General features: G+C 41.6%; 1 protein-coding gene and 2 long non-coding RNA genes across 4 annotated transcripts; 2 read left to right on the forward strand and 1 right to left on the reverse strand.

The window, feature by feature from the left end:
- Window positions 1-212: 212 nt before the first annotated feature.
- On the forward strand, window positions 213-6,437 carry ptafr (platelet-activating factor receptor). Of its 2 annotated transcripts, XM_058614545.1 has the most exons (3): window positions 213-465; window positions 1,115-1,427; window positions 2,438-6,437. In XM_058614545.1, exon 3 carries the CDS (start codon window positions 2,470-2,472, stop codon window positions 3,589-3,591), a length of 1,122 nt encoding a protein of 373 aa, XP_058470528.1. In that variant the 5' UTR covers window positions 213-465; window positions 1,115-1,427; window positions 2,438-2,469; the 3' UTR covers window positions 3,592-6,437. The 2 variants fall into 2 exon arrangements, with proteins under 2 accessions (XP_058470528.1, XP_058470527.1); XM_058614544.1 differs by having other exon boundaries at window positions 213-1,427.
- A 478-nt stretch (window positions 6,438-6,915) lies between these two features.
- LOC131444335 (uncharacterized) lies at window positions 6,916-7,413 on the reverse strand. The gene is made up of 3 exons (XR_009233713.1): window positions 7,346-7,413; window positions 7,215-7,268; window positions 6,916-7,003 (listed from the first exon to the last, which is right to left on the reverse strand). It is a non-coding gene; the product is annotated as an uncharacterized LOC131444335 (long non-coding RNA).
- Window positions 7,414-9,541: 2,128 nt separating this feature from the next.
- LOC131444308 (uncharacterized) lies at window positions 9,542-27,624 on the forward strand. The gene is made up of 6 exons (XR_009233712.1): window positions 9,542-9,618; window positions 9,693-9,841; window positions 15,140-15,341; window positions 17,083-17,239; window positions 25,060-25,202; window positions 25,756-27,624. It is a non-coding gene; the product is annotated as an uncharacterized LOC131444308 (long non-coding RNA).
- The last annotated feature ends 342 nt before the right edge of the window (window positions 27,625-27,966 follow it).

A 27,966-nucleotide genomic window follows, 5' to 3' on the forward strand; every position in this document is an offset into this window, starting at 1 on the left:
CTATAGAGCACTAATGCAAATTTAACATGAATTTATGAAATGCATGAGGTGATACTCAGCAAAGGTATTCTATTTATTGTTGTAATTGGTATCAAAGCACCTTTAAAGTACCTTTAAAGTACCTTTAAAGTGCATCATCAAAGCTCTTTTGCATATTAACCTTTGTATGTGCCTTTGTAAAACTACTATCATCAGAACCTGTACGACTTGTTGGTTTTACAACCTAAGTTACTGACTAACTAGTCTAACTGCTGTTTAACTGCTGTCTAGCTACCGCTAACTGTGTGTGTGAAATAAACCTTCAGGAAGACAGTATAGATTGTTCCCGTCGTACTTGTTCTGGTTGCCCATTCCAGAAGGGATTATTGAGCTGAAAGGATCAGCCAGTAAAAATCTGGACAGTATCGGTATCAGCCTGATATGATACTCTGTTCGATACCGGTCAAATGTTGGACAGATGACAATGTAAGATCCAAAAATCTTACATATCACATGCTTCGCTATGCACACACTGTAAAAATGTAAATATAATATATAATCAGCCTTTTATCATAGTCATGCTATGAACTGCTTTATTTCTTCTTGATCTCGAAATGCATCAGGACAAATGTGTCGTTAACGGCTGCATAGTTGAAAAAGTCTAAAGTGACTGTATCGGAACGATATCGATATCGGCAGATGCTCTAGTTTTTGACATCAGTATCGTACACGAAAAAGTGGTATCGGTCTCCCAAGTGGAAACACATGACACAGAAAGTTTGCCCTTCAAAAGTCACACAATTGCCCACAAAAAGTAGGTTCCTGATGGGTTATACAGTACAGAGAACTGTATAATTAATTGTCATCATTCTGGCTGTTAATGTGTAATAAAATGTAAAATGTTGGGGAAATAAAGCCGAAGGAACTGCTCAAACTGTTTTACCGACTCAATGGTTCAACTCGGAAAAATAGCTTGAACCTTTAATTTAATGAATGCATTTCTAGTTCCTTCAAGTTGTGTTGGGAGTCGATTAAGTCATTATTCTTGTAATACATCCCAGGAATTATACATTATTACATTACATATGACTGTAAATGTTCCTGTTACACCACACTACTGTCTCCACTCACCCAGGACAAATTTCAATGAACAAGAACAAGAACATCAGCTTGGGAAAACTCCTAGATTGCTCCAAAGTGGGAATCCGGTCTTCTCCTTTCATTTTGACAGACAGGAACCATAAATCTGAAGTGTGGCCTCGCGCTTACGCCACAAGGGACTTTCCCCAAGATGAGTTAGACAAGTCCACACCTCCTCCGTCTTGAGCTAAAACACTCCCTCTGATTGTGACATACACTCTATCTGACACCATCTGTGTACTCTGGAGCGGCACAGGCATTCGCAGTATTCACATCTTCAGCGATAACACAGAAGATAAAGCAGCCTGGTGAGTTCACGTCCTATTAGTTCTTTAATTCTTTCTAAGTGAAGGTGTACAGATCAATTAAAGTCTGTTTTAAGCCAAAACAAAGAAAACAGTTTGACTTCATTATTTGTTCATCACAATTTCCTTTTAGCAGTGAATTTTTAAAGTGTGATTGAGTTTGCCTTCAAAATATTATTATGCTAATAGTGAAACGAGTGTATAATTGAGCAGAAAAAAAGACGGAAAATAGACAATAATTATTATTACAAGAAAGAAATTAGTAACAAAGGTGAACTGACACTTAATCAAAAGTGTTCACCTTTATTGAATTTCAATTATCTCTTTCGATGTTTGAAAAAAATGCAATTGACCTAATTGTGTTGTTGACATAATGACATGTTAATTTATGTAAGGCGTTAATACCAATTAACCAAGAGCGCAATCTTCTTCTGATCTCGAACAAAGCTCTTCTCTATTAAAAAACCTAGGATATGAAATGTGCTGTTTGTTACTTTTCATCGTTTAAATGACGACATGCCTTCCATTTCCTGGCCACCGTTAGTTTACAGCAGAAAAGATGCTGCCATTACTTTTGATATTGCTTCACCTCCTGCATTTCTTCATCACGTCCCACGGTGTGACCAAAGATTCTTTCAGTTTTTCTCTTTGAAAACCTGAGGGGTATTGTACATGTCACAGGCTTTGGGACGTGACACCGCGCCATCAATGTGGAGTGGTGTTCTCAAAGTCCAGTGACATGCAGCACAGTATTTATTTGACGCGGTGTTTTAACTGTTAAAGTCACATGGAAGAAGTAAAACAGCTCAGCTCAGACTGTGACTCCTTATGTCACCTGTACAATTTCTCCCTGGAAGAAACACAGTGGCTCTAATTGGTAAAAACTGAAAAGAGATAAATAAGTCGGTGAATAAACGCAGTCAACAGGAGGTCATTTTGTTGCAGTTTTTTATCTCACTTGCACTGTAAGCAAAACCTTCTTGTTGTTCACATGCCGATTTGTTTTTTGACAGATATATTGGCATCAACCACAGCAGGAGCAAACATGTCAGAACCCTCCGGTCCTGAAACCACAGCCACTGAGAGTCAACCCTTCCTGGACTCTGAGTTTCGTTACATCCTCCTCCCAGTTGCCTACGGCATCGTCGCCTTCCTGGGTTTCTTTGCAAACGTCTATGTGCTGTTCGTCCTGCGCTGCCTTCGTAGCGCCAAGGCCATGGGGGAAATCCGCATCTATATGACCAACTTGACCATCGCTGACTTCCTTTTTGTGTCGGCTCTTCCCTTCTGGGTAGGGTACTATAGTCGTCACGGTAACTGGGTCTACGGCGACTTCATGTGCCGGCTGACGGGGTCGTTTTTCTTCATCAACACCTACTGCTCCGTCCTCTTCCTCGGTGCCATCAGTGTCAACCGGTACTGGGCGGTCACCCGGCCTCTGGACGCGGCCTCGTCAGACCACAGGCGTCGTGGGATCATTGTGTGTGTCGTCATCTGGGCGTTGACCGGATGCATGGCCATTCCATTTTTGACATCTCCAGGGATCAACACCGACGCGAACAACGTCACTCGGTGTTTTGAGGGCTACCAAAACGTGACCGAGGAGAAGAAGAAAGTGATCGCAGCCGTTCATTTCGCAATTATCGGGATGTTTTCCCTTGTCTTTTTTCTTGTTGTGGTGTGCAACTTCCTCATCGCTCGCGCTTTACTTGCTCAAAACACTCCTAAGCCAGAAGTCCCATCTGGGACACTCAAGGCCAGAAAGTCCAAAAGGCCCAAAGGGATGAAAAGGAGGGCCCTGCAAATGTTGCTGGCTGTGGTGGGCGTGTTTGCTCTGTGTTTCCTGCCCCACCACGCAGTCCAAGGCCCGTGGACTCTGGCTGTGTTGCAGATCAAACAGGGCTGGGGCCACGTGGGCTGGGACCAGAGCACTCTTCAGGCACTCAACGATGCTCATCAGGTCACCTTGCTTCTCATGGGCCTCAACTGCATCTTGGATCCGGTAGTTTACTTTTTTGCCACAAAGAAGTTCAGAAGGTTCATCATGGCCCACATCAAACGCATGGGAAAGGGAGAAGGATGCTCACACACAACCAACTCGCAGATTTCTATGGACAGCAGGAATAATCATAGCCAGAGACTTCATCAACAACCTGAAGAGAAGTGACTCATCATTTTTTATCAGCTGTGTAAAATACTGTATTAGATATTTGTCACTTGGGACAGCTGCGGTGGGTGTGTGTGTGGGGTTTCCACCTCCTGCTTCTCCAGAGCCCCACAGTCATGATGCTATGTGTCACCAGGGTGACCAGGGTTCTGACACCACACCCTTTAATGTGGACTCATTTTCTTGACGTTTGAAACACTGCACATTGTTGCAGCTGATGTCTGGATTGCACCAGTCTGTTCTTCCTGTCTTAAATGGAAGCTGAAAAAGCAGAAGTTTTGCAAGCAGAAGTCCATGCACATGTGACTCTGTGAGGCCACATTGTGCAATGAATGGTTCAATCTGGGGCGTTTAAAACAACAACAAAGAAAGTCGATAATAGGGTGTATCTTCTTACATGATTAGTCATACCCAACAGCTGCACAGTGAGTCGTATCACACCAGTAAAATATGTAAGAATATTCGGACTCCCATTAGAGAAATTCATCTTTTTTTTTTTGGTTTTGCCTGGACTCGTCTCGCCCGGCGTTGTGAATCCAGGGAACAGAAGTAATAATGCCCTCTGGCATCCAGTATTGTGACATTGCGTTCATTGTTTCGTATGATAAACAAAAAAGAAATTCCATGACTGATAGTGAAGGCTGTGAAAGTCTGTATAGCTGCTTAAATGTGCTGTATGTGTGCTGTGAACGAGATGTTTTAATTTAAAGTGTGTGCTCAGGGTCCAATTGATCTTGCAAAAGAAAAGTATGCTCATATTCATACTTGTATAATATGTTTTTTTTTTTTTTTTTTAATATAATTTTAGATGTGGATTTAAAGCTGTAGTGCGTTATTTTTTGAATATAAACAAACGTCTGCTACATTCAAACCAGATACTCTCTACTCTCTGCGACGTAGCAGTGTTTTAGTGTCCGTGGAGAATGTCACAACCACAAGTACCGGGGTACAGAACATGCAGAACTCCTCGCTAACCTGCAAAGGCAAGAATGCTAACCACTACACAACCATTTGGGTAGTGGAAAAAGTCAGCAGGGGGTGATGCGAGTTCCCCACGGGCACTTTAAATAGCTTTATTCTAAAAAAAACAAACATGGAAAAACTGTCTCAAATAAGAGGTTTTATTAGTGTGTGTCGTAAAAGTATGGTTTCTTACCGTTTTGTGGCAATATAATCATCATTATCAAACAAAGTACACACATCTCCACATCCAATCTCAAACCTTAGCATAATTGATGAGCTTTATATGGAGGTACTGAACCAGCTTTAACTTTTAATCTGCAGCTGAAAATCCTTTTTTTTCCCCCTCCATTCTCCGTCTTCTCACTTTCCCAGACTCGAGTACACATTATCCGCAGTCATATTGGTGGGGTCCAGATTAGTGTAGGCTTGGTTCACGCTTGTGCAATTCATGTACACATCTCCAGCGCTCTCTGGTGAACATGCCCTGTTGTATTACAAAAATAATAGTGCATGAACTCTGTTAACACCATACGTGTCTCTTCAGTGCAGAGAATAATATAAATGTGAGTGTGTGTGATTGGTTTCACACTTACTTTGATGCCTTTGCAGGTCCAGGAAACCCTTCAAGAAAACAGAGGAGTTAAAATTCACCACGGAATGTTCAGTGCTCAAAATCTCACCAAACACTTCAGTGATCCGTGACGTTCTGCACCTTTAACTTCAGTGGCAGGTGTGCTCAGCGTTCCACCACCAAATCTTTGCCAGCCGAGCCAACTCAAGAGAGTGAGGATGATGATCAAAGCCAGGAGAGAGAGGACAAACGCAGCTATTCCTAAATTGTCACTCGCTGTTTTTAGATTAGGGAGAAAAAGCACAGAAAAGCAGGTCAAAGATGGACTCAGATGTGGGTGAATTTTAAAACGGGTGTTTTGTTTTGTCCTTGTTCATGACAAACAGTCAATTGTTGGATTTGGCAACTTAACTTTTGGCAACTTAACTTAAGTTCCGTAGAGTTGTTGATCCACTGCTGAGTTCAGTAAGTAAAGTAAAAAATGATAAGATTAAAGTCGGAATTATGAGGAAAAAAAAGTCAGAATTCATGCTTTTTTATTTGTTTTTTCTTTCTTTTTGAAACAAATCCAAATTTTAACTTTTTTTCCCCAGATTTTTTTCCTCAGAATTCTGACTTTAAAGGCGACATAGACTGGAAGCTCCAATTAATGCTGTGTTTGTGTGTGTGTCTGCGTCATTACCTCGTTTATGAAAACCTAAAGTTTCAGAACAAACAGTTCAGCCACTGCTGAGAAAATAGCGTTGTATTGTTTTCCTGGGCTCTGCGAAGTGGATCGGCACTTCCCTATGCTGATGATGTCATCAGAAAACCTCACCACTCCTCTCACCACCATAGCGCCTCCTGGTGCGGGCACTAGTCCGGGCACATCCGGTTGCGTACATTCAACCGCAGAAGAAGAAGAACTACTCTCGTTGTAGCTGCTGAGATGCAGAGCATCCACCGTGCCAGAGGGGGAGCTGTGTATCTGAGAGCTGGCCTACCAATTATGTCACTTCCAGGTACCTGGCCAATCACAGGACAGTGGGAAACAACAGAGTCCACGTTCTGGGGGTGTGATTTTGGTCTGAAACAGCGCGGCTGACGAGAGTGTCAGGGAGGAGATATTTTGATCGGCTCGTTTGCAGTGACTGGGAGGTTTTTAACCATGAAAACAAGTTAATATACGTAAGCAGACCTCCATAACTAACATATATGTGCGATACAAGCATTCAATTTTAAAATTTTGTATGCTTGTTATGCACCAATGACACCAGAACAAATTCCTTGTATGTGCAAATCGTACTTGGCAATAAAGCTCTTCTGATTCTGATTCTGATTCTGATTCAATGTCACCTTTAATCTTAGAATTTGTGCTTTTTCAAAAAAATATTATTTCTGTGGCCCTAATACTCTTCCATATGTTCAATCTTATGTCTTATGTGTTTGGATTTATGACACAAATTTACCAAATGAGACAGCAGCAGTAAACCAGCAGCTCCAAAAACATGTTTTCTGAATGGACATTGATGCAGGAGAGTGAGCAGCTTACACCCACATTTCCTTCAGGTACCAGCTCCGTCTCAACATCAACACAGTCTCGTGCAGACTGGCCTACAGTTTAGTGCACTGACTCACATGTTGGCTGCACGTCCACGATGTAGACTGTGAGATTCCGGCTCATGGGCCGTGATGGAGCCTCAGCTCTGCAGCGGTACAAGCCACTTTGCTCTGGTTGAGTGAGTGTCAGGTTCCCTCCGTGGCTCACATCCTGCCAGGTCGCATGTTCTAGGTGTTGCCAAATGACAGCGGTGAAATCACTGCAGAACAGCGTCACTGGTTGACCTGCTGCAACTGGGTAGTCTGGTACGGCCACCGCCTGCAGAGGAGGAGGTGTATCTAGAGGGGAGGAAGGGAAGATGAGGGAGTTACCAACTATGGATTGTACAGATATCCAGAATAATTGGTGTACTGATGATCTTATAACAGCAGGTTGGTCCAACTTTTCCCTGACCTTTTTTTTTGTTGATTGACATCCAAAAATGCTATACACTGTCACTCTTGTGTGCAATAATGTACTCTGAAAAGCTTTAGTCGCACGAAGAATCACCTGTCATTGTAGTTGTTGTAGCCAAAGTATATCCTGTTGTCGTGAAGGATTTAACTGCAATAAGCACAAATAAATTGAAAACTCATATCATCTGGATTTTCTCCCCCATTCCTGAACACATATCTCCTTACCTGTGCTCTCAGAGACAAAGGACAGCAGCAAAAAGCCCAGCAGCATGTTGCTCTGAGTCACCGCAGGCCGACAAGAACGAGAATGATTCAAAGGTAAATAATTAAAACACAGGTGTGAAGGGAGGAAGTATGAGAGCGAGCGTTCGATATAGAGAGGGAAGTCGTCTCAAGTTCCCTCTTTTTGAGCCAACGGTGGCTTCACCCATCAAAGATTTTAAATATTTAAAAATCTGTCACTCAGTTCAATGGCCTGCAGAAAAAAAAAACCCAGTACTTTCAATGTCCTTTATATTTTCTATATTATTTCTATCAGTCAATATGACACTCATATTTCACATTTCATATCTCCGGCAGCTGGTTCCCTTCAGGCTGAGGCTGTGATGACAGCCGAGATTGTTGCGTGTGGACAGTTGGACACCAGACGTCGCGCCTGTGGCAAGTGTCCACCTGCTGCCAGAGCAGGTCAAGAGATGGACGTGGGTTTTCAAAGGGTTCTGCCAAAAGAACACAAATAAAATACCAATATACTGCATCTTTATATGGAAAAAAAGCATATCATTTATTTATTTTTCTCTAGATGATGACTGGACCTACAAGTATGACTGTAATCATGCCATCTTCGTGTACAATACATTATATTAATGATTCATGGATGTAAACTATTGACTCACACAGGAACATAAGTTGTGAGGCGAGATGATAAACAAGGCCATTTCACTTCTTCACTTCACTTCAAACAACACACTACTATGTATGAAAATGAGGAGGAGGAAACGTATTAGCTTCTTCCCACTCAACCATTTTTTTCACCAATATAACCAAAGTGTACATTTATACACATGTACACCCTATTGCAAGATTTTCTTGTATAAAAAATGTATACATATATATATACATCCGCATATGCATATTGTCATTTGATACATACTGTTCATGCTTCTCTATGTATCTGTATAATCTATTTAAAATCTACAACACTAGACAATTAACATCATTGTCATCACCAATCTTATAATAATCTAATAATAATAATAATAATAATGATAACAATATTTTGTTAAATAAAAATAATTTCTTTGTACTTTGTACTTTGTTTTAAATTGGATAATGGTTGGACAGCAATTCCACAGTTTCATACCTTTAATTTATAGTTATACACATGCTTTTCCACTTAAATTATAACCATCTCCCTCACAAAGAACAGGAGTCTGTTACTCTGGTATTTGACCAGAGCAGATCAGTTCCCTCATCTCCAAACAGGAGAGAGAAGTAGAATGAAAAATCAGCACATGGAAAAACTACTATAAACTTCCTCTAAGTTACCTGAATCCTCCTTACCAACACAAATCAGCGATGTAATCATCATTATATCATGATCATATCAGTAATATCTGCAGTTTCCATGTGTTTAAGAACAGAAACACCCAAACTCCTTCATTCCCACAGGGCAAACTCTAACGTGCTCTGACCTTTTAGTGCACAGTTTTACTCATACGCTGATTTCTTTTACTCTTTCACTGCAGATGAGAGAAATCATATGAGAGACATTCTCCACATGCCCTGCAGCCATCTGTGACTTCAATTTAATGAAGTTACGTACACCGGAGGGGACAGAAGAACCTCTCTCTCTCTGTCTCTGTGAGAAAAAAAAAGATAAACAGTGATACTGTATAATCTTCTATATCTTCTGTGTGAGTGTGTGTGCAATGTGTCTTTCGCTCCCCCCAAGTCATCATTCTTCATTATTATTCTATTATTCATTACTCATTTATTATTCTGTTCATACTGCTGTATAAAGTGGGGCCTTGGTAATCACCACAGACACGACTGAGACACACACACACACACACACACACACACGAGTCAACACACAGAGAAGTAGTGGAACAAATTCTTTGTCAAGATTTAAACAGAAAATTCATCAATAAGTAACCAATTATTACTGATTTTCTTAAATGTGAATACAATTTTAAAATTTAAAAAAAATTATAATTTTGTTAAAAGTGACAAAGTAATCAACACATTAATCAGAAAGAAAAGTATTTTTTAAGTCGCATCCTTAATACTATCCCTAAATTCACATTTGCTATTTCCTACTTGAATAAACTGCAAATGAGGTAATTGCTCTCCTCTGGGAGTGTTATCTTTGCTGACCTCTAGAGGGCAGCATTCATCCAATAGTTCATCCAAGAACATCTTTTGTGACCCAGTGGTGGACAAGGAAGACTGATTTTTACAGGGCCATAAAAAAAAGGTCACCCCCATACAAAAAGGTAATTCCATTTATTTATTTAATTATAATACTTATTTTATTAAATATTGAGTGTTTAAAATGTGTCGTTTTCAGGATTGTCTTCGCCCCACGCGCTTTACAAGAGGACTGAGGAGGTGGCATTTTGCTGTTACACCACCAGAGGGAGTCTGCTTCAAAATGAGCATGTTTAGCGGAGCGAAGCTAACCCTGTTCATAAACCTAAAAACGTCCGTATTTTACAGGTAAGAACGTATTAAACATGAATTAACAGACACTGGTGTAGTCAGAGGATAACAGGGCTGTCAACAATTCAGGGACGTTGGACGTTTGTCCCCTTTGTGTTTGTTTGTGATGCTTTTGTTGTGTGCTGTGAATTAGCTAAGTTAGCAGCTAAAGCTAATGTGTAGATCAGGGGCTTCAAACCGTCCATGCTTCAAACCCTCGGGCCACATGCGGCCCCCCAGTCGATGTCCTGTGGCCCTACACTTATTTATTTAAAATAATAACAATAATAATAATACATTAGGTTATATTTATCACATTGTTAAATTCAACATTTAAATATATATAAGCTTGGCTAGTGTTTAATTAGTTGTTTTGATGAGTTTTATTTCTGTCTGTTTTTCTTATTTACAGATTAATTTTGCAGCATTAATATGTTTTTTTGTTGTTATTGTGAACGTTATAAATTAAAAGTATTTCATTGCAATGTCATGATGAATTATCAGGACATGATTTTAATTTCTAAATACTAAACAGTACTTTTCCCCCCCAAACTTTTGGACTTTTTTCACTTTTGGACCCTCTTGACCCGACGAGAAGTTCACTGACCCCCAGGTCATTTTGAGTTTGAAACCCCTGGTGTAGAGACAAATACTAAGTTACTGGTTCCCTCGCTGTGATGTGTGTGCCGAGCAAAGCCTGTACATAAAACGTGAAAAGATGTACATACATGTCTGTATTTCAAAATTCACACTGCTTTTCACTTAATTTCAGGTTTGCAACAATTTGATAAACAATACCAATATTATAGCTGTTATTGTACAAAAGCAAAAATAATTACACCGTATAGTATAAAACTAAAATATGATTTAAAAATCGGTAACTAAGGAATTTCTGTGGCCTCTCTCTTTGTTCAGTCTCTACCAACTCCTGAATGGAAAACCTGCCTCTTGGTCCACAATAGCTGACATGTTGAGTGTGCCATTAAACAGCAGAATACAGATGAATGAATGAATGAATGAATAGCTATAGTGTAAAGATTAAAGCTAGAAATCACACACCTGTAGCTTTGAAAAAAAAAAAACAAATCCATCGTCACACATTTAAAGATTGATTTTCCGTTGTTTCTTAGTACAAACAGACCCAGTGTGAAGAAACAATCAACCACTGGGTGGTGCTCACAACTCATTAACAGTAGCAACAATATTACCCAGGTCCAGCATCAATCCTCAGCAGCTTTCCATTTGTCCTCTTTCAAAATCCCCCGGTGATTCCTGACCATCAGCCTGAGATGTAGCCGCTTGATACTGAGTGTGTAGTTATAGAGAAATCCATCAGTGTGCTGGGAGATTAAAACGGTTATTTCACAGCAGGGATATGTTGTGTATTTTCAATTTAAATGACAGTTTTATACGTAGTTTTGTTTGTGTGATAAAAATCTGTTCCTTTATTCTGGATTATAGGTTCACTTCAATCAGATTTAGCCTCCAGTAAAATGGCAGTGTGACAGTCTGTACCTCTGGGGTATTTCCTTTTTTGTGGTTTTTTTGAGTTCACACTTGAATTGCTGTGCTCCGTACTCTCTCACGCTTTTCAGTTTTGTTCGTGTGCTTTGAAAATTAGCCCAGTGGGGGGGTGTGTGTGTGTGTGTGTGTGTGTGTGTGGGGTGGGGTGGGGTGGTGGGTGGGTTTTACACACACTTCATTATGAGTAAAATACATTACTATGTCACTGAGAGGAGAGAAAGCATGCAACTCAGTGAGAGATTTCCTCTTGGAGACAGTTATCTTTGATGACCCTAATGAAACATGAAGCCATTGTGTGTGTGTGTGTGTGTGTGGGGGCAGAGAAAGACGTGAAGGAGTGTACTCATCCCTGCATCATTTTTTGATGGATAAGTTTCCTCCCTCGTCTTGTCACGCGTTGGTTGTCACGGTGATGACGAGTGGCTTCCTTCTGCTTCTCTGGCGGGAAGGATGTGACAGTTGTACAGGCATCTGCCAGTGTGCGTCTCACTGCTCTTCCTCCTATACACTCAATTATTCCCGCCATCCCAGTTAAAATGATAAACTCCTCACTTATTTGCTTTTATTGTCCATTTCCTGCAGCTCCCTGCTGCAGTGCACGCCCGTGTTAAACTACAAATATTAACCCCCCCACCCCCACAACTGACCTGTCCTGATGGACGCCTCAGAAATAATAACCGTGCTGTGAACGGCAACAGCAGTGACAGGAGCTATTACAACACCGCGCAACACAACAACAGAGGACAGACAGCACTCAACTCCAGATGGGCGCTTCCTGTGCCAGGCAGGAAATGGCACTGAGCTCCCTCACCATCATATTTCATTTTAGCAGAGAAGAGAGATGATCATCACTTCATCTTCGGCACATCCATCCCCCAACGGGGGAGCTGCAAATTCATTTCAGACTTTTTTTTTTCTTCTTCTTCTCTGCATGGATCCCATTTGGGCTGTTGTCAACACTGGTGAGAAATACTGGGAAATTTAAACGCCACATTAAGCCTCAGAGCCTTTTTCGCTTGCTGTGGTGGAATGGAGGCGATTCAAACCTAAACGTGGCTGACCATGCACACATGTGCACACCCGCATGACATGTGTGCAGAAAAACCTATTCAGTTAAATTCACAATGACGTAACATCCTGAAAAGAAAGGTGTATTTTTAATTACTTTTAAGTACTTTTTTTTAGTACCTGCTCTGGTGAGGTTCCAAACGATCTGAGCCCATACTAAAATGTGACGTCGACAGACTGCCAGCCACTGATTGGTCAGAGAGTGTCGTCACTGGCAGAGTCATGAGCGCGACGTCCGACACAGGAGTCAAACCGAACAATGACGAACTGTAGATCAGTTAAAAAGATTTAAAAATGAAAACATGTGTTAACCTCCGACATTTAGCAAAGGAAATGTCTAAAATCTCATCATTTAACAGAGGAGTCTGATGTATTTAGCGACATCGCTGATGAAGTCGTCCATCACAGCACAGCCCTATGACAACTAATCTTCTTAATGAACTGATTCTAATGATTCAGTACACCGAAAACAACTGCTTTACAAGTCACTCGTCACTAGTTTGTGTGTATAAAACGACATCATGGCCCTGCCGTGCCATGCCGCACCGTACAGTGGAAAAGCGCCACAATCTGCAGCTGTGGAGGAGCTGATTTAAAGCAATCCATTATTTCCCGCATGCACTCGTCCAGTCTTACCAATAAACGTCAGGCTCGACATACTTATCATGCTGAGTGCCACGGTTGAATAATTTCGTCTGGCTCTGGATGATCATTCTAAACATTGAAAAGTAAATAATAATAATATAAAAATGGAACAATTATCCTGAATAAAATCAGAAAAAATATGGCTGGTAGATGAGTGATAACAATATATTAACAACAAAAAAAGATACGACTTTGAAGTGTTTATACTGTGTGCATGCTCATTGTTTTGTGTGATTGCATGTAGTATGTGTGCATGCTTACCTGTGTGCATACATGTGCATGTGTGTGACTGCATCATCGCTGTGCTGTACTCTGCAGAGGATGTGCTCGGGTTCTGCTGTACAGGTCCTGTGTTGAACAGATGTTGCAGACAGCGATACCGTCCCTGACGCTGAGCAGGGACAAATTACAGGCCGATACACACACACGCACGCACGCACAAGCACACACACACACACTCCACAAATATAACCTTCAGATTACAGATGGCCCCTATCACAGACTGCCGACTGGATTTGCAAGATGTAAATACTGAAAGTGTAATCCAGTGAACGGCCGAGGGGGGGGAGGGGGGCTAAACATGGGTCAGGACGAGGACCAGATGGTCGATGTCCGTGTGTGTGTGTGTGTGTTCCAGGTATTACTCATGTTGTGGGGCCCTTTGTCTGTTTGCACAGTCATATTATGGGGACTAAAAGCCTTGTTGTATAGTTCGGAAGAGGTTGGGGTTAGTATTTGATGTGCGTGTGAAGTCTGTGGGTTCATCGCTTTGCTGTGATTGCGTCGTGAACGGCAGAAGTTGAGAAATGTTCCACTTTCCAAACATCAGCTCAGGCGGTGGCTGATCGAAAGCAAATATCCCAGCACAGGTGCTCGCCAATCAAATCATGTTTAACATTGACCACAAACACAACACAGCCTGAATAGAGCTCTCAGTCAAGGTTGTTCTCCCCATTTATTAATGTTCTTTGTTGGACAAAGTGCACTGCACAGTAATGGCAGACATAGTTATCCAGACACAGTGTTGCCAACCGTTCTGTAAAATAAGGATTTGTTCCATATTTGAAAGACAAAAGACATATTGCGTATGGAACGCACTTAGTTCCTTATTTTTCTTAATCAAGTCAAGATTAGTCCACTTATGAAGATTGTGCGTTTTGTATGAGGGGAAAAAATAAAAGCCTCCTCCTGCTGTCAGGCCTTCTCCATCTGGACCCTTTTAATTGGTCGTCCGAGTCTTGCATCTCGTGGCAACGGAGACGCAGCGTGATTTAAAGGTAAAATGGCCACAGGAAGATACTGCTCAGTATGAATACATTACATAACATGTAAAATTATTCTTTTATTGATGGAAAGTTACACGCAGACGGGAAGAAAGTGTAAATGAAAGCGCGAGATCTTTGACTTCTAACCAACACACACATATGGCCCTGTGATTTCCCTGTGGCTCCGTTTGTGAGTGAGAGGAAAGAAAAAGAAAGACAGCGTTGTCAAGTGAGTGAAACCTCGTTTAATTGTTTGACTCACATAGGTCACAAGCCATCTCGGCTGCCATGCTATGATATGTTGTTGCATCCTGGGGAACGTTTTTTTGTTGTTTTTTTGTTGCCCCCGCATCATTTTTATTTTCTCATTTCACATTTTTCTCTCCTTCCTCCTCTAACCTTCTCTTACACCCTTTGTCCTTGCCATAATTTCATCTCTTTGCATGTCATTAGTAAGCGGGGGCGCCTAATGAATTTCTTATCTCTGTGAATTCACTGGCTGTTGTGATAACATTCATTGTTTTTGGGTTTTACTATTCCCCACACTGTAGACAGGGGTAAGTGTGTGTGTGTGAGCGTGATACGTGCAGTCTCACCAGTGGTGTAATTCAGCCAAAATGTATTCTGTCCATAATGAAGTTTAAAATGTGACCATAAATAAATAAATAAAGTTCATTAAACGGGACAACTAGAGAGGCAGTTCATGGAGAGGCATTGAGAAGAACAGGTGGTGAGAATGACAGGATGAGGAAATGGAAAAAAAATGAATTTGAAGTGACTGCACTCTTTTTTTTTTTTTTCTTTTCTTTTCCAGGAACAAAGAAAAAGCAAATAAAAAGGTGGAATAAATAGGTGTCACAGACTGGATACAGATACGTGGAGGGAAGAGAAGCGACTTAGAGATGATTAAACAAGGGGAGAGAGAAAGAACAGGAGTCGAAGGACGGCGCGGTGGCAGATGGAAGTGTTCTGCTCTGTTACTAATGTTCCTCGGAAGAATTAAAGTCCAGGAAGAGGTTAGTACGCACACACACACAGGCATGCATACACACATATACACTGTCAGCTCAGTAGAGGTGTGTGTGTGTGTGTGTGTGTGTGTGTGTGTGTGTGTGTGGACCCCTGTAAACATCAGCAACCCCTCACTGGTTTTTCCCTCGGCAGTAGTTAGTGACTTAGTGACCCGTGCGACCCCTCACCCACCAGCACCAGCCTCTGTAGTAGCACATGGTCGATCCAAAGTGTCACCTCACTAAATAGTAGCTTACACACAAACACGGAGCGTTCGCTGGAAGTGTTAAACACACTCTTCTGACACCTTCGGTGCAAACAAAAATGAGCGGGGGGGTGTGACGTGAGGATGCGAGGCAGGGATTGAAAGGGAGCTAATGGTGGCTGTGTGAGAATTACTGTGATAGGGTGTCAAAACAAAACTACAGTAGGTTTTCTGTATAACAACATAGTGATGAACTCAGCCACTAGTTGCTTTTTCTTCTGGATTCTTTTGTTGAGCATGAAGGGGATCATCATGGGATATCAGTGCTTTAGAGCAGGGCTCTCAAAGTCAAATGACCTGGGGGCCACATGTAAGGAGGGGCCAGTCAAGTCAGGCTGCAGCTAACAATTATTTTCATCATAATGGATGAATCTGTCAATTATTTTCTCGACTCAGTCCATAAAATGTCAGAAAGTGTTGATCATTGTTTCCCGAATCTCGAAATGATGATGTCCTTAAATGTCTTGTTTTGTCCACAAACCAAAGTTTTAGTGATTTCTTTGTTTTATGAAGCAAATTAAACCAGAAATATTCACATTTAAGAGGCTGAAAAATCTGAAAAGATGTTTTAAATCTTTAAAAAAAACACTGAAACTAATTCATTAATTGGTGATCAAAATAGTTGACGATTTATTTAGTCATTTTTAGCCCTACAGACCAATGAAGAAAAAATTTGGGTAAATAGTAGGGGCGGTGTTATGGATTATGTTCCATCATGATATGGCAATAATTGTGACAATATTTTACATCATTTCAAAAGAAAGGGGCTTCTTCTGATCAGTAAAAAAAATATATATTTCACAACAAAAATGACATAATATCATGCTAAATGAATCTTTAAATATTCAAAAACAAGCATTTAAGTGGCGGGCCGCATGAAATGGACTGAAAGGCCTCATCTGTGCTCTGGCCCCCTTCAAAGGATAGAAAGGACACATAACTCTTAAATCGATAAATTGAAGGACAACAGGCAGTGGGTGTGAAGCGATGTGACACATTATGTGCGTGTAAATCTCTCCTGAAGAGAAGGTCAGAGAGGAATAAGTGTTTTAAGAATGATTTAAGTGAAGAAATGGTTCTTTGTGCAGAAAGGAAAAGGTTATACGACATCACGAGTGCTTAATTTTTCTTTGTGTATCTTCAACTATCAGAACGCACAGCTTGTTAGATAACTTTGGAGCTCGCGCACCCCTCGTCCTGTTCTGTACCCGCAACTCAGACTGCAGCCACTGTACAAGCATTACGAGTCTACACAAGGACCCAGAAGCTTCATTACACTCCCGGTCTCCTCTCAGTACCCTCTGCCAGAAAGCAGCCATCATGTTGTTCAGTGCCACACTGCCTGCCAACTGTCCCCATGTCCTGGGCATGGAAGAAGTGGGCGCGGCCTGCAGTGAGCCACTTTACTGCCTCAGTGGGAACATCAGGAGCACAATTCTGTTGGCTGTCACCACACATATGGCCCTGTTTTTCATTTTTAGGTATGCGCGGTGTAAATGAGGAGAGAATGAGGTCGAGCTGACGGATGGATGAGCGGAAAGCGGGAGAAAGACAGCGGCGACAAAGAAGGTTTGGTTGAAGGAGGGAGGACTGGCCGAGCTGAGGAAGTCTGAGCGCTAGAGATGGAAAACCAGGGGGGTGAGAAATGACTAATTGAAGGAGATAGAGAGAAAAGGGTTGAGAGGGTGTGAAATTTGAGAAGAGAGTTTAATTTGTTTTCCGGCAGTGTCGTGCCATCACAGAAATGTGTTTACCAGCCCCTACTTTGCCATTAGTGACACTCGGGCGCTCCTGTAGAAGAAACCAAATAGGTTCATAACTGCCTCATGTATCCTCCAAATGTTCCCATAGCTCTCCGTCTGTTGGACTGTGTCCGTCCGTATGTCTCTCCTCCTCTCATCATCCATTCCATTTTCTGTCTCCCTCTGTCTCCCACGTCTCCCTCCTTTTGTTATTTTCCCCTACTCATGTCTGTTGCCTCCATGTGTTTCGGTCTTCCTCCAACTTCTGCGTCCGCTGCCTCTTTACGTGATCGAAAGCTGACCCCAAAGTGCCACGGAGCGATGGAGGGCGAAGGAGTGGAGAACATGCAAATGAGAGCGAGCAGGACACATAGCTACAGATGCTGTGTCCCATTTCAGGGACTGCCTCCTTTGACAGATGTGGTCCAGCAGGGTGTAACCTCCCAGAATGAGACCATCTGCAGAAGCTTCATCAGAGCATCATGAGTTTCCACTCCTTTTATATGTTTGCAGTGTTGAGAGACCGTGCTCAGACACGGCTCGTTGGAAAATTCCAATGACGAAATCATCGTGAAGTTGGCCATGTTGCCATCTTAAAGCCTCTCTAATATGATCGTCTGCTTTGGTCTTGCTGTCTTGCTGTCTCACCTGGAGCATGTCAAGTCGATGCATACGCTCTGCATGGTAACAAAGTTTTAGGCTGTATGCAGCCTTTTGAGATTAAGACCTTGAGATTCGTAATTTGCCTGAATCCACAGAAGCTATTGGTTGACACCAGCTGTCAGTCACACTGGTGTCCACTGATATGTGTCGTACGTAATCCCTTATTTTCCTCTAAATGCGAACATAATTTACAAAATTGACATTGTGTTCTATTGGAAAATACCTGAAACTAGCGATTGAGAGCATTAACCCTTAGTACTCATACAGCACAGATTTAGTAATGGTAATTTACCGTGTGTGTGTTTATAGGTCACTTACTCAGGCTTTACAGAAATTGTTATTTCAATCTTCTTACATGTTGTTGAGTCAAAGTTATGATTCACTTTATGTCACATTTTTGGTCGTGCTATAAAGTAGCAATAATTGCAGCGCAGAAGTCACAAAAATAGACCGTTTTTCTTTTTCTTTTTGTTCATAAAATCAAGCCAGGTGAACTTTGAACTTTGACGTATTTCCACATCTCACAAATTAAATCCGATTTTAAACATTTTGAGTACTTTTTGCTCAGGTGTGTTTATAAAGTTGGTGAATTTTCTTTTCTTCATCAGATTGTCGTGGTTGTGCTGAAAAAAAAAGGATATAAGACACTCTATATTGCACATTCTCATAGCCTTTATATTATATATATATAGTATATTCTGTATGTTTAACCATAGTAATGGAAAAAAGCAGCTGAAATGCTCTGTGTTCTAAGGGTTAACTCCTCAGGAAAATTAACTTCCATTCTGACAGTTCTTTTTGCAACTAGCAGTCGCCCCCTGGTGGCCATTCAGTATATTCCTACCTCCTGACTTGACTTCAGTGAGGAAACTAGAAGGTCTCTGGTCCACACACACTGTAGTGGCCCTCAGAAGCCCTGCAGATACAAAGACACTGAGCTGGCGAAGACCAGATGCATGAATTTTGTACTTAAGTACAGTATCAAAAGTACATGTACTGTGTTACATTACACTGTATATACTGTACACTGTATATATCACAGATGCATTGCTTTTTGGGATAATAGACAAATGTGTTTTTCCTGCCCTGACAGTCCTGTCAAAAGCACCCTGGAGGTGTAAAGTATGAATATGAAATCAACTCTCTGTGATTGCTGCTAAACTCCTGAAAGGTGTTGACTTCCTCTTATTATCAGGTGTCACATCTGTCACGGAGCGTACCTCAAAGAGCTACACAGAAAATAGCGTTTTAACTGTTCAAAGGGTTGAAGATAAGGTAACGTGACAGACACGGGTGAGCCAGATTGAATTTACGGGTCAATATGTGGAGGAGAATATAGAGCCGAAATGTGCTTTTTTTTTGAGTCAACACTCTACACTGGCAGTGTTGACTTAACGCTGTAACTTGAAAGGTGGAGATGAAACAGAGGAAGACAGCGACAGACAAAAGAAAATTATGAAATGTGTTGTCACTGTGTAAACAGATATAATATATAAAAATGTTACTGTGGGTGTATGTGGCCATCTGTATCTATGTATGCATGCAAGTGTGTGTGTGTGTCTTGGGAGCAGCTTGTGAATGGGAGGATTTAGGAGGGAAAAGTTGGTAGAGGCTGAAAGCTGCTGGAGGTAATCTTGTGGCCTACAGATGATAACAGCTTTCCACCTGGAGCCTCTTAACAAATACTTGGACCAACATCAATCAGCCAAATGTCCTTCAGAGAGATGGAGAGAGGGAGAGCGAGAGAGAGAGAGAGGGAGGGAGAGAAAGTATCTCAAGAGAATACAAGTGCAGTGACCAATACTGCATGTGCTGTATTTATATAAAAAAATTCAATTTTTTCTGTGTGTGCTCTTGCTTCCTTGTTATACTCCGTCTGTCCTCATTTGGCCTTGTCTCCTGACAATATAGCTGCATCCCAAATTAGGGGGGAAGCATCCTTTTGAGGCTGCACTTGAAGACCAATCTCATCACAGTAGTGGGACTATGCCTATTGTGACTGTGTATTTGTATATCTTCGAGCTGCAACTAACAATTATGTTCTCAATTAATCGATTAATCGTTTGGTCCATAAAATATCAAAAAACCTGGAAATGATGATGTTCTCAAATGTCTTGTTTTGTCCACAAACTAAAATGATTAACAAATGATTTCTTTGTTATCCAGAGCAAAGAAATGAAGAAAATACTCACATTTAAGAAGCTTAAACAATTGGAAATCTGCTTTAAGCCTTAGAACGCAGAGCATTTACGCTGCTTTTTTCCCCCCATTGCGATGTTAAAACATATACAGAGGCTATAAGAAGAGTGTCTTGCATTCTTTCTTTTTTTAGCACAACCTACAGGAAAAAATTGGATTGAATTTGTGTGAGAGCACTAAGGGTTACATCCTGTGATTTTATTGGATGACACCTGTCTGAACGAGTTTATTTTGAGCATATCCCTGCGTTAAAGTCAACTTGGCATCAGCTGGCGGTCCTGTTTTTGCTGACATCCAGGGTTTCCACCTCTCATCGTACTGCAGTAATGTAGTAATGATCTCCCAGGTGTGTCGGGAGGTGCCACACGAAGGGGAAACGCATCCAAATACGTGTGATAACAAATACGCGAGCCAAACATCTTCAGTTAACAGTTTGTTTGGATGCACGTCGTGGAAAATCAAACGGCCTAACTTTGTCTGTGTAGTTGTGTACATCTGTCTGTCTGAACCAGGCCCTAATGGCCCTTCAGCCCTTTCATCACAGACAGGAAATCAATGAGCAGCTGGGTTGGTCCAATACTGGTACCTCTGTGCATAAAGAAAGGGGAAGAGAGAGGAGAAGAGAGAGGGGTGACGGCCAGTTGACCCCACTGTAAACACCATGGATATATGTCAGTGGCTTATGAGAAAGCTGTCACATATCTCCTTTCACCAAACCTTGCTTTCAATTGTGCGCACTAATCTTCCGGGGCGCTCGCGCTCACACACAACTGAGTGGACTCACATCACAGATTAGGACACCAGATGCACGGTGCCGTTTGTATTTCTGAAAAAGCATTAAGCCTGAGACTTGATATACCACAATGGGGTCAGGTTAACCAGATTAATCACAACTGTAGAGAGTCTTTAGAGGACAATGTCACAGAACAGAACAGTACAATGAGAGAGAAAACAGAGAACAGACCATCAGAATGAAACGGTACGAGTACAGATTGTGCACAGACTTGTGATGAATTCTGGCAGTTAAATGTGGTTCTTCAGACTAAGAACGTGGGAGCTGTGTGTGTGTGTGTGAAAGTCTGCAGTGAAAGTGTGAGTACTGGAGTTTTAGCTTTAAGAAAAAATTAAACTTTAATCATCCCTGTGGGGGGAATTAGTTTGGTGCAGCCGCGAAAGTAATGCGATTCAACAACTGAACTACAGCTACATAGAACATATAAAATAAGCAATAAAAATAGCAGTAAAGTAAATAGCAAGGATGTAATTTACTTCCTGCACTTTTCATTTAAAGCTGATAAGAACATCAGACATGTGCGCCATATCCAATAATCTTCATCAGCAGAAGGAGAAACATGATATTCATTTGAGGCAAATGACGAACAGCGCGAGGGGGTGTTGCCTTTTCCCTCCCAAGAAAAACATCAACAAACGGGCAAAAATGTTTTTGTTCACGTGACGCGCATCTTTTGAAGCCAGAGCAGCTCGGACTTGTTTTCGCACAATGGATGAGTCGCTACAATCCCCAGAGGAAAGTCTCAGAGTTATTGTTAACAACAACGTTTGACTGCTGTTTTCTCTTCCTGCTCTCCCCTGAAAGGCAGCAGTATTATTTTTTTTTTTTTTTTTTTAGCGGTGATCAATCACTTTATAAGCCTAATGAAACTGCAATGAAACATTTTGGCCTTTAGTTCCAAGCTGATCATTGCACATTAAATGTTTCTGCACATTTCCCATACAAAAATCTATAATGTTTTCATTCTGGTATTTACAGGTGCTGGTTTCCAGCCTGTGTGTGAAGCTCTATGTTAATTTAGAGTCGTGTCGCTCCCGCTGCCTTGCACTGCTGTGTGGCTTTCAAAAATGCTGGATCGCGTGGTAATCTCAATTTAGTACACAAATCCTCAACCTCAATCCAATCAAAACTAAGACCTCACTGGGCCAGGAAGGACAGGACAGGGCAGGGCCTGTCCACTTTCCACCGTCACTGTCCTCCCATCATCTTGTCAAACTTTAGGATCAACTCAAGGTGAAAACCTCTTTGTCAACTGAAAGGATTCATGTGTTAAGCTCGTTGAAAACGAAGCGTGGAAGTCAAAAAGGGAGGGATTCACTCTTAAAAAAAACAACCAAAAAAAATATTTTTATTGAGAGGTCTGGATGGATCAGGTGTGAACTGAAAAGACAAAAGCAGAGTCTTTTTTTCATTCATGCAGAAGTACTCACACCGTCTTAGGAAGAGAAATCACAACATAACACGAACACACACACAAAGAAAGAAAGAGAACTACATAGAGAAAGTGTGTGTGTGGCTAGACCCAACTGAGCGGGAGACTCGGTGACTTTATACTCGTGATAATCTGGATTAAAAGCCTCTGGGATGGCATTAACCACTGCCAGCTGGGCATTACACACACACAAACGCACACGCACACACTCTCCCTTTCTTCTCAAGTCCAGGGAGTCCCTACTTTGTGTCGTCCTCTAGGAGGTGCTGTGTATCCAGACAGATGAAGTTGTCCGGTTGGTGTGTTTCAAAGCAGACACAATCGCCTCGTGGACGCAGCTCACCTCGCTGCGTTAAAGACCTCACAATCAGCTGCTCTCAGTTTGACCTATTTCAACGTATTCACAACATTACCGCTGCCTCGTTTGACTTTTCTACGATGCCCCCTCTTCCGCAGAGATCCTCCTCCTCCTCCTCCATGTCTCACACAGTATGAACATCTGATCCTGTGATTCATCAGAGTCTGCACAGTGCGAACCTCTGTCGCCATTTTGGACCACACAGCCGCTGAGAGTTTCCCTCCACCTCAGAGACAGCTGCTCCATCATTTACATATACGCAGCCGTGTGCTCTGCATATTGCCAAATTGGTGTGGATTAATTTTGACGAGTTTAATCTGATGCTGGAGATTGATGCTTGCAGCGTGGGAGGCTGGTCTGTGTACGTTTCCTCATATTCGCTCGCTCACTCACATGTCCCGGTGACAGGCGGTCTGATTGGAACACCACCAGTCATTTCTCACATATCTACTGTATATATACGACAAATGAAATGTGTGTGCCACACGCAGAGGTGCCGCCTGGTCATTGCGGGTGATCACTGGCCTTTCCCCTGATTTCTCTGTAAATCCACTAAACCCTTTGTGTCATTCTTTTTCTTTTCCTCTACTCTCTGCACCTCATCTTCCGCTCTAATCTTGCCTTTGTCCCTGTAATCACACGCTACCTCGCCGCCTTTCCTCTCCCTCTTCTGTATTCTGCTCGCATGCATGTTTCCTGGCGCTCTGTAAATTAGGCTGAAAATGGAAGATTAACCTCTGGAGATGAGAAGCTTCCATAATGCACTCTGTTCCTCTCACTCCTGTTTTAGTAAACCACTGTAGTAAACTGTTATTTAATGGAAGCATCTAAGTGGAATCAGCTGGAAAGCATAGGAACTGGGTGGCCGAACCTTTTTACTAGGCTGCAAGATTAAAACATGGGGGATTATGTTTATTAAGAGACCACGGCACAGAAGCTATTCTGTCTGCTATTTTCTATATTCTAAGGCAGACAATGGTGTTTCCTCTGGGTGAGGACTGATATCAGTTTATTCATAATTTCAATTTTCCAATTATGGAATCAGCACGAGAGAGAGAGAGAGAGAGAGAGGAACTCTCTTCTCTTGCAATGTTGATGATGCATCAGTGCTTTTTATGGCTTTATGGTCATTTTTTTATTTGTTTCCTGTTTCCACCCACATCAGTGGATTTGTTGAAGTCTAAAATAAGGATTTGTATGTTGACTTCTTGCATGGTTTATTGGGGGGTACAGGCTTTGCTATGGATTTCACTGTGTCCATATTTGCTCTTACAGTCACAAAGGATGGCCCTGTGATGGACCGGTGACCTGTCCAGGCTGTATCCTTCCTTTAGCCCTGTCTCAGCTGCGATTGGCTTCCTGCTTCCCTCATGTGGAGGATTAAGTGGTAGACAATGAATGAGTGACTTAAAAGAAGGTCTTTTAGCATTACTTTAGAATTATAAGTGCTGGTAAGTGTAAAGGCAGGTTCTTTATACATTCATACATACATATGAGCTGTATTGGTGACCCATCTTTGCCGTCATAGCTTCTCTGCAATGGCTTTATGTAAATAGACCTTGCTCTTAATGTTTGTGGTTCCCTAAAACTACCCAAACTTATGTCTGGCTCAGGCTTTTTCTGGGACTTCCCATTATGCACCAAACACCTACAAGAGTCCTCCTCATATATAATTCAGGCAGCTCTCTCAGTTCATCCAAGCCTTTCTATTTAAGGTTTTTATCTGTTAGGTGGGTGGTTTTTCCCGGACACTTTTGCCAAGTGCTTCATCTTGGGGGAGGGGGGGATGTTGCATCTCTGCAAATCATTTAAAAATAATATGGTCTGGACATGCCCAAGTGGATAATATATTGTTATTTGGCCATAGTGAATAGCAAATCCACTTGTTTCACAACTACAGAGGAGAATTAGGCTGAACAACATAGAACTGGATAACTTAACTGTTAGACCAAAGGCCTGATTTAGGCCATTTTAATTTTTTTTCAACCATTTAATGTGTATAACATGTGTATTCTGTTTTACGTGTGTCTTTTTGGAAAACACGCAGTAAAAACTATTGGAGAAGTACATTTATTCCAGTTTTCCAATGACTTTGGTGACTTTGACATTTCTGGTTTTGTTTGAAATTCCTCAACAATGTTGGATACATGTTATGTAAAGTTGTGTCTCCCTCCTCTTTTCCTCCAGCTCCAGGTCAAAATTTCACTTTGTTTGGATTTCTTGGCAGAGTCTTCATGGAGTTTACATGTTCTCCCTATCGCCCTATGTCAGCAGGGACTGGCACAGCGTCCCCACCATGACCCTCATGTGGAGGATAAAGTGGTAGACGATGGATGGATTTCCTTGCTTCATGATTACACCGACAAACTTCCCAGCATTCGTGTGAAACCTTGAGCTAAATAGTGAAGCACTCGGTGCGTACATGCTACACTCAGGTGTTGAATGTGGTTGTGAGTCAGTCTATTAGTGTTTACCTGTTGTGTATTTAGTGGAGCTTAACGTGTGAAGCATGTAGGTTATTTCCCCGCCCCACGCATTTATGCGACATTTTGATTCTGACAGTGAGTAAAAGCGCGTGTTCCCGATAACATTAATGAGATGGCGCTTGAATCCAAGTGATTCATTTCATTGTTTACACCTGTGCTTTTCCTCCTGTGACACGTTAACACAAAAGCCCTTATCGTAGTATATGGAACTATTTTTAAAACAACAGTTATTCCTCATCAACTTAGTCCATGTGCAGGAGCAAAGCGTTTGTGTATCGGCACGCAAACACACACACACACACAGTGCTCTCAGGTTATTACGGGCTGCCTTTGTTTAATTCTTGCTCATTAAATGCTCCAGACAATGACAAAGCGCTTCACTCTCTGACAGCCTCTTTGTTAACCCTCTCCCTCTTATCTCTTTCCGCCTACCATCCTCGCCCCCTCTTCTCTGCTTTGTGTCCATTGTATGACACTCAAGGACGATTTGACGGCGTCCCGAGCCACCACTTAAACATCCCTATTCATCTCAAACTAAAACCTGAGAGGGAAATACCAACTTCAACTGCCAAGAGAACAATTCGCAAAAGCCTTGGAATGTCAGATACCACTTGCCACTTACTGGTAATATAACACTTGCACGGATGGAACTGGTGCTGATGTCTCCCGCTGCCTGATATAAGATGTCATAACCTTGCATCCTTGTGCGAATATTTCAGAACCATCAATCCATTTGACCTTTTCTTTTTTGGGGACTCAGATCCTTTCTCTCTATTTCATCTTCCTCGTCAAACATTGCCGTGACAATGATTATGTGTGTGTTTTTGAGTGAGAGAGAGAAAGAGAGAGAGACTGGAGAAGAAGATGGAGAGATTGAAAGAGGCCGCCCATGAGTGCGTTCGCATAAGAACCGGGGCCACCTGAGAGCAACGGAGCACAGAATAGAGAAGATGAGAGAAAATGAAGAGACAAAAGCACTTCCCTGGTGTAATTATGCTTTCATTTCATGGCCAAGTATCCACATGATGTGCCCTGCATGCAGAGATGCCCATTAAAGTTACCGCACATCAGAAGTATAAGTGGCATATGTCTGTCGACGGCACGAGTGAATGTAGACTAATAACTGTGTGCAGGAGGCTTTTTTTTTTATTTTACTTTATTACAAAACAAAGAATATAAAGGTACTTTATGGTACACTGACCACTTTATTAAGCACAGCTGTTCAAATTGTTAATGCATATAACTTCAACGCTTGTCACATGGCAGTGACAAGACATGCGTGATGACAAATTTACTTACAACTGTTTTGTGTGCGACACACTCCTCTCTTTTTTGCCTCTTCGTGGAGCCGATATATTTGGATGGAAATATCCTGTCCCGTGACGCTCGTGAAGGCAAAGCACGGCAGCAAACAACAAATCTTCTCAAAGCATTACCACAAATAATAGCAAAGCTTAGGGCGAATCAGCAGGACTTAAGCACTTTGGTGTGAAATTTCCCTCCGCTGGTGAAACGGCAACATCCTGATGCTTGGATCAATGTTGCAACAAATAAGGGTAACACATCTGAGTGTGTGTGGTGTTGTCATGCCCTACCGCACACACTTTTGAGGAGAAATGGGATGCTGATGAAGGTAAATGTGCAAACTCCTCAAGTCCTCTGCTAATATGGTAGAGAGATTTTGGTTTAGTCCATTGCTGTGATCCAAGTTGGTCCTTAGAAAGTCTAACGGTGAAAAAATAGTTGATTACTACGTTTTATCTGTGTGTATCTTGCTGCTCCGCCCTGACCTCCTTTTATCAGATGGGCACTTGTTTCATGCATTTTTGTTGGATGTTTAAACCAGGGGTCTCAAACTCAAATGACCTGTGGGCCAATGACTGTCTCGTCTGGTCAGTCGGGGGCCAGTCAAGTAAAAAAAAAAAAGCCTAACTTTTTTGGGAAAAGCAACAGTTGCGGTGGACGTTATGAGCTCAAAATTACATATCAATATGCCGTATTAATTCCTTTTTTCATATGTACTCTTGCCTCGTGTGAGCTTTTCTGTCTTTTATCCATTATTCTGTACAGCACTTTGGTCCACTGTGTTTGTTTTGTGCTTTACAAATAAAGTGCTTGTTTTAATATGCAACAATAAAAAAAACATTTATGATGCAAAAATAATCTATTAATTTCAAAATAAAAATATATAGAAATGACTCGTTACAACTTGATATTGTTTGGAGGGCCACATGAAATCGTTTGGAGGGCCACATGTGGCCCCCAGGCCGCCAGTTTGAGACCCCTGGTTTAAACTCTTTGTTGTAATGGTTATGTTTCTGTTTTATTAAACCCCAAGTTTTTATCCATATGTTTCTCTTTTTCTTGTGCCTTGTTTGTTTCCTGTTTTATTTTGTAATATTTATTAGTATGCATATCTTGTTTAGTTTGACTTCCTGTCCTGCGCTAATGAGATTATCAGTTTCACCTGTGTTCAATCACAACCTCTGTGGGTTCATCCTGTTTGGTACCATGTGTTTCTGCAGTGTTTCTGGTTCTGGTTCTGGTTCTGGTTCCTGTTCCTGTGCCTCGTGCTGTCAGGTATTTACCCTGTTTATTACCTTCTTTTGCTGCTTGATTTTGCCTCTTTTATTTTTGTTTAAAGACTCCGTTGATTCAAAGTCACTCCTTTTTTTGGGTCATCATTTTGTGC

The sequence above is a fragment of the Solea solea genome, chromosome 18 (genome assembly GCF_958295425.1).
Source record: "Solea solea chromosome 18, fSolSol10.1, whole genome shotgun sequence".
Lineage (NCBI taxonomy): Eukaryota > Metazoa > Chordata > Actinopteri > Pleuronectiformes > Soleidae > Solea > Solea solea.

Bases quoted from the DNA above. Each gene is read 5' to 3' on its own strand.
- ptafr (XM_058614544.1), top strand. From the start codon at position 2,470: ATGTCAGAACCCTCCGGTCCTGAAACCACAGCCACTGAGAGTCAACCC.